This window comes from Cebus imitator, unplaced genomic scaffold, assembly GCF_001604975.1.
Source record: "Cebus imitator isolate Cc_AM_T3 unplaced genomic scaffold, Cebus_imitator-1.0 Scaffold274, whole genome shotgun sequence".
Classification (NCBI taxonomy): Eukaryota; Metazoa; Chordata; class Mammalia; order Primates; family Cebidae; genus Cebus; species Cebus imitator.
The window spans coordinates 918,109-929,753 of record NW_016107589.1 but is presented as its reverse complement, the minus strand read 5'-3'; the positions used below and the strand labels follow the sequence as shown (position 1 = coordinate 929,753).

General features: G+C 47.6%; 1 protein-coding gene and 1 pseudogene across 1 annotated transcript in view; one reads left to right on the top strand and one right to left on the bottom strand.

Annotated features, from left to right (window-relative positions):
• Positions 1 to 7,642, bottom strand: part of LOC108284298 — a 9,952-nt pseudogene extending 2,310 nt beyond the window's left edge.
• A 585-nt stretch (positions 7,643 to 8,227) lies between these two features.
• WNT8A (Wnt family member 8A) overlaps positions 8,228 to 11,645 on the top strand; it is a 7,738-nt gene continuing 4,320 nt past the window's right edge. Inside the window, exons 1-4 of the mRNA XM_017500983.2 lie at positions 8,228 to 8,295; positions 8,378 to 8,411; positions 8,622 to 8,768; positions 9,597 to 9,684. Coding sequence (XP_017356472.1) covers positions 8,228 to 8,295; positions 8,378 to 8,411; positions 8,622 to 8,768; positions 9,597 to 9,684 — 337 coding nt within the window. The remainder of the gene's footprint in view (positions 8,296 to 8,377; positions 8,412 to 8,621; positions 8,769 to 9,596; positions 9,685 to 11,645) is intronic.

The window sequence follows — 11,645 nt, the reverse complement described above, 5'->3', positions numbered from 1 at the left end:
ACCATGCCCAGCTAATGTTTTGTATTTTTAGTAGAGACGGGGTTTCACCATGTTGACCAGGATGGTCTGGATCTCTTGACCTCGTGATCCACCCGCCTCGGCCTCCCAAAGGGCTGGGATTACAGACTTGAGCCACCGCGCCCGGCGATAGACAACTTTTTCAACTATATTTTACATCCATAAGCATAGTGCAAAATTTTCAAAGACAAAGATCCCTTTACAAGCTTTACAGTTCAGTGCCAACCACTAGGCTGGCTATCCATTAGGCAGGTACTGGATAATGGCTAAAATTCCGGTACTGAACCCACATTCTGGCAACAAGAGCCTGTTGTACCACTCACTGCCGGCAGATGGCAGATCTTCATCAAAAGTCCCTTTTACGGCGTTTACTTATTTATCCCTGTTTACTTCCATCCCTCCCACCTTCCCAACGTTCCTTATCTCACTGTACTATTAAAAATAATTTAAACATCTCTCTCTCTCAGACCAGAATGTGAACTTCTACAGGATGAAAATATCTCCTAATTCATCTTGAACTCATAAGTATTGAGTCCTGGCCTGAACTGAGTAGGTAAATATTTTTGGAATTAATAAATGAATGGATGGATGCATATTTCTCTGAAAACTTCTGAAATCCTGCAACCAGTCCCACACCTTCTTCTTTGACAATTAATTAAGAAACATTAATTAAGAACTTCTATGTCCTATCCAGAGATGAATAGGACAGAGATGGAGGTTTAAAACAATGAGGGAATAAAAAGTAAGAGGCTTTAGCCAATTGGAACCTTGTATTGAGTGAGCCCCTCCAAATTTAATGGTGAAGACGGAGTCTCTGGCATTTGGGTACTTCAGTCTGATGGGAGAAACAGGTCCCTATCCTTGGGCGAGATCGCTGTGTGGCTAGGATTGGCAGGGCCCAGACTGATGAAGGAAACATACTTTCCAACACAAAACAGATCTAGTCATGGCTTGCAGACTGATCTCCATCCCCACTCAATGTGCCCTTGTCCTTACAGGCCCATGCAACCAACAGACCACCAACTGCTCCCATTTTCATACAGGAGGACCTCATTTCCCTGCCCACACCCAGAACCCTGAAGCTAAAAAGGAAAACTAAGGTATCCCACTTTTTTCCCAGAGCATATTGTTGGGGCAACTTGGTAAGTCACTGAGGCTAAATTGAAGGGGCCCAAGGGAGGGTCAGGAGCTCAAGCAGCTGTGGCATTTGGACAGGGAGTCAAGTATCCCCAGGGGGTTAGAAGCTTCCAAGGAGGAGGGGTGGAGACCAGGGGCAGAAAATCCCTAAACTCTGCTCCTCCCTGTCACAGCTCAGAAGAATATGCATGGAGACTCATTCTCCCCCTGCCCCTATCCTTTATCTAATTAGCAGAGAAGTGTAAAAAGTCAGAAATCCTACCTCTTTGTCTTTTGACATTCTCCAGTCACCTCCGCCCCCTCGCTACTCCTTCTCAACTCTCCTGCAACTTGCTCCTACAGTCTCATCAACCCCTGTAGGCTCAGGGGAAAGGCCCTGCAAGGAGCCTGGGAAAGAAATGTTGGGGAATGAAGGATTTGGGAAGTTCAGTGAAAGAACTTTTAGAAAGAAACACTGGCCTAGGAGGCATACTTCCACTGTCGGGTGACCAGCTATTCTGATTTGCTCAAGACTCTCCAGGCTTTAACATTGAAAGCCCCAAACTATAGGAGACCTCTCAGTCCTGAGCAAACCAGGATGGTGGAATCCAGGCTCTCTTGGCCCCAAATCACTGTGTAACCCTGAATAAGTTCTCTATGGGTCTCAGGTGCCTCCTTGTCAAATGGGACTCTCTAGCTCAGACGCTCTGAGGTTCCATGAATGGCCTCTGAATTTCCTGAAGCTGGGCAAAGCAAGGGTGACGTTGGTATGTCCTTTATTAATTACAGTCCTCAGTGCTTCCCTAGGACTCCTGGAATCTCGTCATCCTGGAACATTAGAGGTGAAAAGGGCCTTCAGGATTACCTGATAATACCTTTCCAGAGGTGCAAATGCCTATTCCTCATATCTATTTACATGTTCTACTTGACATTATACATAGATACATACCTTATCTCCTGCACCCAAGCCAGTTGCTAATCATTTATCAGCATACCAAGGCTTCAGAGATACTACTATTCAATGTATCTTGTCATAGGCTCATCTGTTCCCATTGTCACCTTCTGCTCTAGGCTTCAGCTCTAGATTTCCATTCCTGCAAGAGAGAAACCAAGAGTTGGCTTCTCATTACTTAAAAGCTAATGAGGCCAGGAGTGGTAGCTCACGCCTGTAATCCTGGCACTTTAGGAGTCAGGCAGATCACTTGAGAGCAGGAGTTCAAGACCAGCCTGGCCAACATGGTGAAACCCTGTCTCTATTAAAAATACAAAAATTACCCAGGCATGGTGGTATGCACCTGTAGTCCCAGCTACTTGGGAAGCTGAGGCAGGAGAATCTCTCGAACCTGGGAAGCAGAGGTTGCAGTGAGCCGAGACCACGCCACTGCATTCCAACCTGGGCGACAGAGACTCCATCTAAAAAAAACTTAAAAAGCTAATGAGACAATAAAGTTGGGATTAAGGAAATTGATGCACAGGTTGACTGGAAATGATTTACAGACTTGATGTGGAATGCTTCTCATTATTCTCTCCAGGAAACCTCTGTCTACAGTGAAAAATTTGGTCAGTCCCGAAGGGGTCTTATGTATATATACCCCAAAGGACTCTGAAGAAGGCATTGGTTATCCTCTAGGTATCCATCTTAAAGGCCCATTTAATGGTCAACTGCAGGATTTAAACATACATAAGATAATTCTTGCCAGGCACAGTGGCTCGCCTCTGTAATCCCAGCACTTTGGGAGGCCGAGTTGGGCGAATCCCTTGAGGCCAGGAGTTGGAGACCAGCCTGACCAACATGGTGAAACCCCCTCTCTACTAAAAATACAAAAATTAGCCAAGTGTGGAGGCGGGCACCTGTACTCCCAGCTACTTGGGTGGCTGAGGCATAAGAATCACTCAAACCCAGGAGGCAGAGGTTGCGGTGAGCTGAGATTGCAGCACTGGCCTGGGTGACAGAGTGAGACTCCTCAAAAACAAACAAACAAAAGATAATTCCAATGCTCCCAACTGAAGAGATAAGATTTCTGGCCTACAATCACCGCTGGGATTAATAAACTGTAAATTTGTTGTTGTTGTTTTGTTTTGAGACAGAGTCTCACTCTGTCACTCAGGCTGGAGCACAGTGGTACAGTCTTGGCTCACTGCAACCTCTGCTTCCAGGGTTCAGGTGATTCTTGTGCCTCAGCCTCCTGAGTAGCTGGGATTACAGGTGTGAGCCACCATGCCCAGATATAATTTTTTTTTTTTTTGAGACGGAGTTTCACTCGTTACCCAGGCTGGAGCGCAATGGCGCGATCTCGGCTCACCGCAACCTCCGCCTCCTGGGTTCAGGCAATTCTCCTGCCTCAACCTCCTGAGTAGCTGGGATTACAGGCACGCGCCACCATGCCCAGATAATGTTTTGTATTTTTAGTAGAGACGGGGTTTCACCATGTTGACCAGGATGGTCTCGATCTCATGACCTCGTGACCCACCTGCCTCGGCCTCCCAAAGTGCTGGGATTACAGGCTTGAGCCACCGTGCCCGGCAATGTTTGTATTTTTAGTAGAGACAGGGTTTCACTATTTTGGCCAGGCTGGTCTCAAACTCCTAAACTCAGATGATTTGCCTGCCTCTGCCTCCCAAAGTGCTGGGATTACAGGAGTGAGCCCTAGCCTAAGGCTGTAAATTTTAAAGTTAGGATTACAACATGTAAGAGAGTTGGAAGCTGGGCATGGTGGTTCATATCTGTAATCCCAGAACTTTGGGAGGCTGAGGCAGGCGGATCACAAGGTCAGGAGATCGAGACCAGCCTGGCCAATAAGGTGAAACCCCGTCTACTAAAAATACAAAAATCAGCCAGGTGTTGTGAGCGTCTGTAGTTCCTACTATTTGGGAGGCTGAGGCAGTAGAATCGCTTGAACCCGGGAGGCGGAGGTTGCAGTGAGCCAAAATTGCACCGTTGCACTCCAGCCTGGGTGACAAAGTGAGACTCTGTCTCAAGAAAAAAGAATAAAAAAGAGAGACAGAGAGTTGGGAAAGTATTTTTTTAAGAGACAGGGTCTCATTCTGTCACCTAGGCTACAGTACAGTGGCACAATCATGGCTCACTGTAGCCTCAAACTCCAGGGCTCAGGCGATCCTCCTGCCTAAGCCTCTCAAAAGGCTGAGATTATAGGCGTGAGCCCCATGCCCAGCCCAGCTGGGAAAGTCTTTAGTGGGCATTCGGCCTTCAACATCTTCCCCGTTCTCTCATTTTATAGATGGTGGCACTTTGAGAGGCTGAGGCAGGCGGATCATGAGGTCAGATCAAGATCATCCTGGCCATCTTGTCTCTACTAAAATACAAAAAACTAGTTGAGCTTGGTGGCAAGCGCCTGTAGTCCCAGCTACTAAGAGGCTGAGGCAGGGGAATCGCTTGAACCCGGGAGATGGAGGTTGCAGTGAGCCGAGACCTCGCCAGTGTACTCCAGCCTGGTCACCGAGCAAGACTCTGTCTCAAAAAAAAAAAAAAAAGAAAAAGACTTTCCCAGCTGGGCTGGGCGAATAGCTTGCCCATGGTCATACCACAAATGAGTAGCCAAAGCCCAGGGCTCCTGATACCTGGAGCAGAGGCCTCTCTATATAAATTCTCACTTCCATTTAGAGACACTGTATGATCTTTATAGAATCCGAGCAGGAGCAAGCACAGTTTGCACACAAAAAACTATCTTCAAAATAAGAGTATTTTTTGTAGAGTACCAACTAAATGCCAGGTACAGTGGGGGACACAGAAGCATAAGACCCAATCACGTACACACAGGAAGTGAATGCCGAGTTACTCCTAAAACTCTTTCAAGGTGGCAGGGGACCTCCTCAGAGCTATCACTAACCCTGTTCTGACCCCACAGTGAGTGCCATGCAAATCAACCCTGCCGTCTTAAGAAGTGAAAGTTAAATTAGATTCTTGACTGGGAAAAGTAGGAGACAGAGAAAAGGCAGCTAAGGCTAACTCAGTTGGCTTTTCTCACGTGACTCAAGTTTAGGACACCTATTTTCCCCAAGCAGAGAAGCCCACAAGCAATCAAAGCAAGAGAGCTTGCTGGGGCTGGGAGGCAGAGTTTTAGTCCATTAGGGCTTTTTGTCCTCATCCTTCCAGAGAAATGAAACAAAAAACGACATATAAAATAGGAGCCCAAATTTCCTCTTAGGTTTAGCATATCTAAAATTGCTCCAAGTTGCTATAAAAATTTCTAAACACTTCTATTTTCGCAATTATCTTATTTCAGAAGGACAACAGTTTGTAGACTGATGCCAATACTGGCCCATACTTGGAGTGAACTGCCCTGAAGACATCTGGGGACTCTTTGGCCCCTAGAAATCCTTTGGTAGAGGGATCTCTGAGCTCCACTTCCTACCCAAACCAGGTCCACGGTGCTGGGAAGTTATCTGGATGCTGTGATGGTCACAGGATAGAATCACAACTGGGACTGTCCATCTATGCTTTCCTCTGAACTTCTCTTTTTTTTCTTCTTCTTCTTATTTATTTATTTATTTATTCTCCTCCTCATCCCCGGCCTCCTCCTCTGAACTTCTCTAGTCTTCCTTTCCCAGCTGTAGGAAAGAGCTTCACCAACAAAGAAAGACTTCCACCCCTTTATTCTAGTCCCCAACCATATCCAATGGTACCCACTAGGATCAAAGACAGGTTCTTTCGTTCATTTATTCAGGCGCCTTCCTAAGCACTAAGAACCCAAAGTGAACTTAAAAGACAGATTTCTGGATGGGTGCGGTGGCTCACGCCTATAATCCCAGCACTCTGGGAGGTCGAGGCAGGTGGATTACCTGAAGTAAGGAGTTTGAGACCAGCCTGGCCAACATGGTGAAACCTCATCTCTACTAAAAATACAAAATTATCCAGCATGGTGGTTCATGCCTGTAATCCCAGCTACTGGGGAGGCTGACGTAGGAGAATTGCTTGAACATGGGAGGCAGAGGTTGCAGTGAGCTGAGATCACGCATTTGCACTCCAGCCTGGGCAACAAGAGCAAACTCTGTCTCAAAAAAAATAAATAAAAGACAGATTCCATGGCCGGGCGTGGTGGCTCACGCCTATAATTCCAGCACTTTGGGAGGCTGAGGCGGGTGGATCACGAGGTCAAGAGATCGAGACCATCCTAGTCAACAAGGTGAAACCCCCGTCTCTACTAAAAATACAAAAATTAGCTGGGCATGGTGGCACGCGCTGTAGTCCCAGCTACTTGGGAGGCTGAGGCAGGAGAATTGCTTGAACCCAGGAGGCGGAGGTTGCGGTGAGCTGAGACCGCACCACTGCACTCCAGCCTTGGTAACAAGAGCGAAACTCTGTCTCGAAAAAAAAGACAGATTCCTGCCTAAGAAGCTGAAGTCCTAGTAACAAAGTGGTATCAGAAAGAAAGGCTTCAGTGGTTTACACCTGTAATCCTAGCATTTTGGGAGGCCAAGGTGGGCAGATCACTTGAGCCCAGGAGTTCAAGACCAGGCTGGCCAACATGGCAAAACCCCTTCTCGACTAAAAATACAAAAATTGGCCAGACACGGTGGCCCATGCCTGTAATCCCAGCACTTTGTGAGGCCGAGGCAGGCAGATCACGAGGTCAAGTGATCAAGACCATACTGCCCAACATGGTAAAACCCCATCTCTACTAAAAATACAAAAATTAGCTGGGTATGGTGGCATGCACCTGTTGTCCCAGCTACTTGGGAGGCTGAGAATGGAGAATCACTTGAACCTGGGGGTGGAGGTTGCAATGAGCCCAGATTGTGCCATTGCACTCCAGCCTGGCGACAGAGCAAGACTTCATCTCAAAAAAAAAATTAGCCAGGTGTGGTGGTGTGCACCTGTAGACCCAGATGCTTGGGAGGCTGAGGCAGGAGAATCCCTTGAACCCAGGAGGCAGAGCCGCAGTGAACTGAGATCGCACCACTGCGCTCCAGCCTGGGCAACAGAGTAAGCCTCTGTCTAAAAAAAATAATAATAAAGAAAAGAAAAGAAAGAAAGAAAGGCATCAGTCTTCCCAAATATAGCTCTGGGTGGCCCAAAGGTTGGTTCTCAGACATATCAGAAATCAACTAATTGGAGATCTAACCCTCAGATATAAAAGGATAAGTTTGTGGGCTGGGCACAGTGGCCCATGCCTGTAATCCCAGCTCTTTGGGAGGCCGAGACAGGCAGATCATGAGGTCAAGAGACCAAGACCATCCTGGCCAACATGTTGAAACCCTGTCTCTACTAAAAATACAAAAAAATTTAGCTGGGCATGGTGGCACACACCTGTAGTCCCAGCTACTTGGGAGGCTGAGGAAGGAGAATCACTTGAACCTGGGGGCGGAGGTTGCAGTGAGCCAAGATTGTGCCACTGCACTCCAGCCTGGCGACAGAGCAAGACTCCATCTCAAAAAAAAAAAAAGGATAGATTTGCTAGGAATGAAGGAAATTTACTAGCACTTACTTTGCTAGAATGCGGTGGAAGGGACTGATACAGAGACGAACTCTGAAGTGTCCCTGCTCCATAGTCCCACAGTTCTATAACCTCACAGCCTGGAAGGGAGTGGGAGGGATGGTGCACTCACTGGTTTGGGTAAATTAGTAGGTGGGGGCCCCAAATGGCATTGCTTTATGATTATTAACAGCTTGGGGAGGAGGCAGGGCAGAGAGTGGAGGCTCACTGACAGATGAGGACATTGTAACTCCAAGAATAGGTGACCTGCCTTCAGGGTTAAGGACCCAACCTGCTGTGGCCTACGTGATTCTGAGCAATGGGCCAAAGAAGCAGGAAGAGACAAAATTGACATATAGAATAAAGAAAGCTCAAGGGTAGGAGAAAAGCTTCAGCCTCTCTCTCAGTCTGGGAGGGAAGGGCTGGAGGGGCTGGGCAGGGCGGGGCTTTCCTCGAAAACTGAGTCCCTCCTCCCGGGTCCCCCCATTGGATCAGTGGCTCCTGCAGCCCTGCCAGTGAGAAACAAATGAGAAGCGCTGCTGATTTTCCCCCTTGGCCATTCAGAATTTTCTCACATAAATACTGAGGAAGACTGCCCTCTCCTCATTTCTCTGGGCTCGGCCCTGAGCTGGACCTGGTCCACAGGGGTAGGCAGGGTGATGGGGAACCTGTTTGTGCTCTGGGCAGCTGTGGGCATATGCTGTGCCACATTCAGAGCCTCTGCCTGGTAAGTCCTTTCCTACCCTCATTCCAAGCCCCCACTGCCTCATCCCCATTCACCTCTGCCTCACTTTTTCTCTTTTTGGTAGGTCAGTGAACAATTTCCTGATAACAGGTCCGAAGGTAGGATGATCTCCGGCTTCCTTTACCCACTGAGGACCCTAAGGGGACTTTTCTGGAGAAAGAGGGGAGGGGACAGTGCCAGAGAGCCTCACTCAGAGGAACCCATAGTGAATTGTCGATGGAGAGCTGGCCTATCTGAGTCCTGCCTGCTCCCCCCATCCTAGATGGCCCACACCGGGCAGACGCTCACAGCCCGTTTCCCTTTGCCAGGCTTATCTGACCTACACAACTAGCGTGGCCTTGGGTGCTCAGAGTGGCATCGAGGAGTGCAAGTTCCAGTTTGCCTGGGAACGCTGGAACTGCCCTGAAAACGCTCTCCAGCTCTCCACCCACAACAGGCTGAGAAGTGGTAAGTTTGTGCGGGACTCACCTGTGCAAGGGGCATATATGTGAATGGAGAGGGGCTTGCAGTATGTGTGTATGTGTGCCATGTGTTGCACAGTGAAATGAAAATGCTGCCGGTGACCTGCTGACCTGCCTTTCCTTGCTGTGTGACCTTGAGTAAATTACTTCCCTTCTCTCAACCCCAGATTTGTCATTTGGGTCGGTAAGGCCAGTTCTGTGTAGTTCATCAGAAGTATCCTAAGGGTTGAATGAGGTGGATATGAGATGTCTCCATCTATGAGATAAATATAGGAAATTATTATTTTTTTTTTGAGATGGAGTCTCGCTCTTATTGCCCAGGCTAGAGTACAATGGCATGATCTCGGCTCACTGCAACCTCCACCTCCCGAGTTCAAGCGATTCTCCTGCCTTAGCCTCCTGAGTATCTGGGATTACAGCCATACATCATGCCCAGCTAATTTTTGTATTTTTAGTAGAGAAGGGGTTTCACCATGTTGGCCAGTCTGGTCTTGAACTCCTGACCTCAGGTGATCCACCCACCTCAGCCTCCCAAAGTTCCGGGAATTACGGGCGTGAGCCACTGTGCCCAGAGGAAATTACTCTTTTTTTTTTTTTTTTTAAGACGGGGTTTCACCATGTTGGCCAGGATGGTCTTGATCTCCTGACCTTGTGATCCACCAGCCTCGGCCTCCCAAAGTGCTAGGATTACAGGTGTGAGCCACCATGCCTGGCGAAATTACTCTATTTTTTAAATGCATGCATATATTTATGTGTTTGTACACACTGATCTTGCACTGAATTGCATGAAATAAAAATGGGGAAATGGCTTTGTGTTTGCAGCCCCTGAGGAAGTTTCACGTGGCTAACTGCCATAAAATCCCAACAACAGAAAAGCTGAGATGTCACATTGAGCTGGGCCTCAGGTGGGGTGTGTGTCTGTGTGTGTGTATGTGTGTGTGTGTGTGTGTATGTACCCATGTAGCCACTGTATGCCATAGTTTGCATGTCATTTTTGAAGATAATATTCACCTGAGAATAGTTAGGGGAAAGAGAATAAAGAAGAGGGAGAAAGTGGCCAAGCATGGGCTGGGATCATGCCTATAATCCCAGCACTTTGGGAGGCTAAGGCAGGAGGATTGCTTGAGTTCAGGAGTTTGAGATCAGCCTGGGCAACATAGCAAGACCTTGTCTCTACTAAATAAAAGTAAAATAATTAGCTGGCATGGTAGCATGTGCCTGTAGTCCCAGCTAGCTGGAAGGCTGAGGTGGGAGAATTGTTGGAACCCAGGAGTTCGAGGGCATAGTGAGCTATAATCACACCACTACACTCTGGTCTGGGTGACAGAGCAAGACCTCGTCTCAAAAAAACAATAAAAAACAAGAGGATAGAAGGAACTATCTCCCTGTGGGGTATAACATAGAATAGGGAGTATGTAGAAATGAAATGTGACAATGTTTATAAAAAACTTTAGTAAGATAAAAAAAAAAATAAAAATAAAATAAAAAAACAAAAACAAAAAAAAGAAAAAAAAACTTTAGCAAGATAAGAGCTCAGTAAGTGGCAGTCATGATTATTATGATTATTACATGGCCCAAGCTTCCCAGTCAGAAAGCGGAAAGGGTCCTTCTCCCTCTCCTAAGCCAGCCTCGGGCACTGCGTCTCACTGCCGAACGACTAGCAGCAGTGGCTAGTGGACAGAGGTCCAGGCTGGACTCGAAGGGAGCAGGGTCCTGATCCCGACACCGCAACTAGAAAGTGCTCTCGTTCTCATCATTCTTTTTTTTTAGATAGGGTTTCCCTCTGTCGCCCAGGCTGGAGTGCAGTGGCATGATCTCAACTCACTGCAATCTCTGCCTCCCAGGCTCAACCAATTCTCCAGCCTCAGCCTCCTGAGTAGCTGGGACTACAGGCATGCATCCCCATGCCTGGCTAATTTTTATATTTTTTTGTAGAGACGGGGTTTCGCCAGGTTGCCCAGGCTGGTCTTGAACTCCTGGGCTCAAGTGATCTGCCCACCTCAGCCTCCCAAAGTGCTGGGATTACATTGGTCTCATCATTCTATCTCTGGTTTTTACTTTCCCTATTGGTAATATAGGCATGTTCATTCCTGCCTGGATGAAGTAAGGAGACTGGAAAGATGCATTGTTCTTTCAAATAGAAGTGCATTGGCTGGATGCAGTGGCTCACACCTGTAATTCCAACTTTGGGAGGCTGAGGCAGAAGGATTGCTTGCACCCAGGAGCTCAACTCTAGCCTGGGCAACATAGTGAGACCCTATTTCCAATAAAATAATAATAGGCCAGGTGTGGTGGCTCATGCCTATAATCCCAGCAGTTTGGGAGGCCAAGGCGAATAGATCAGTTGAGCCTGAGGAGTTCTAGACCACTCTGGCCAACATGGTGAAACCCCATCTCTACCAAAAATAAAAAAATAAAAAAAATTAGCCAGGTGTGGTAGCATGTACCTATAGTCCCAGCTATTCGGGAGACTGAGGCAGGAGAGTCATTTGAACTTGGGAGGTGGAGGTTGCAGTGAGCCAAGATCACACCATTGCACTCCAGCCTGGGTAACAGACTGAGACTCTGTCTCAAAAACAAAAACAAACAACAGGCCAGGCATGGTGACTCATGCCTATCATCCCAGCACTTTGGGAGGCCGAGGCGGTTGGATCACAAGGTCAAGAGATTGAGACCATCCTGGCCAAAATGGTGAAACTCATCTCTATAAAAATACAAAAATTAGCTGGGCGTGGTGGCAGGTGCCTGTAGTCCCAGCTACTTGAGAGGCTGAGGCAGGAGAATCACTTGAACCTGGGAGGTGGAGGTTGCAGTGGGCTGAGATCACATGACTATACCTGGTGACAGGGCGAGACTCCATCTCAAAAAAAA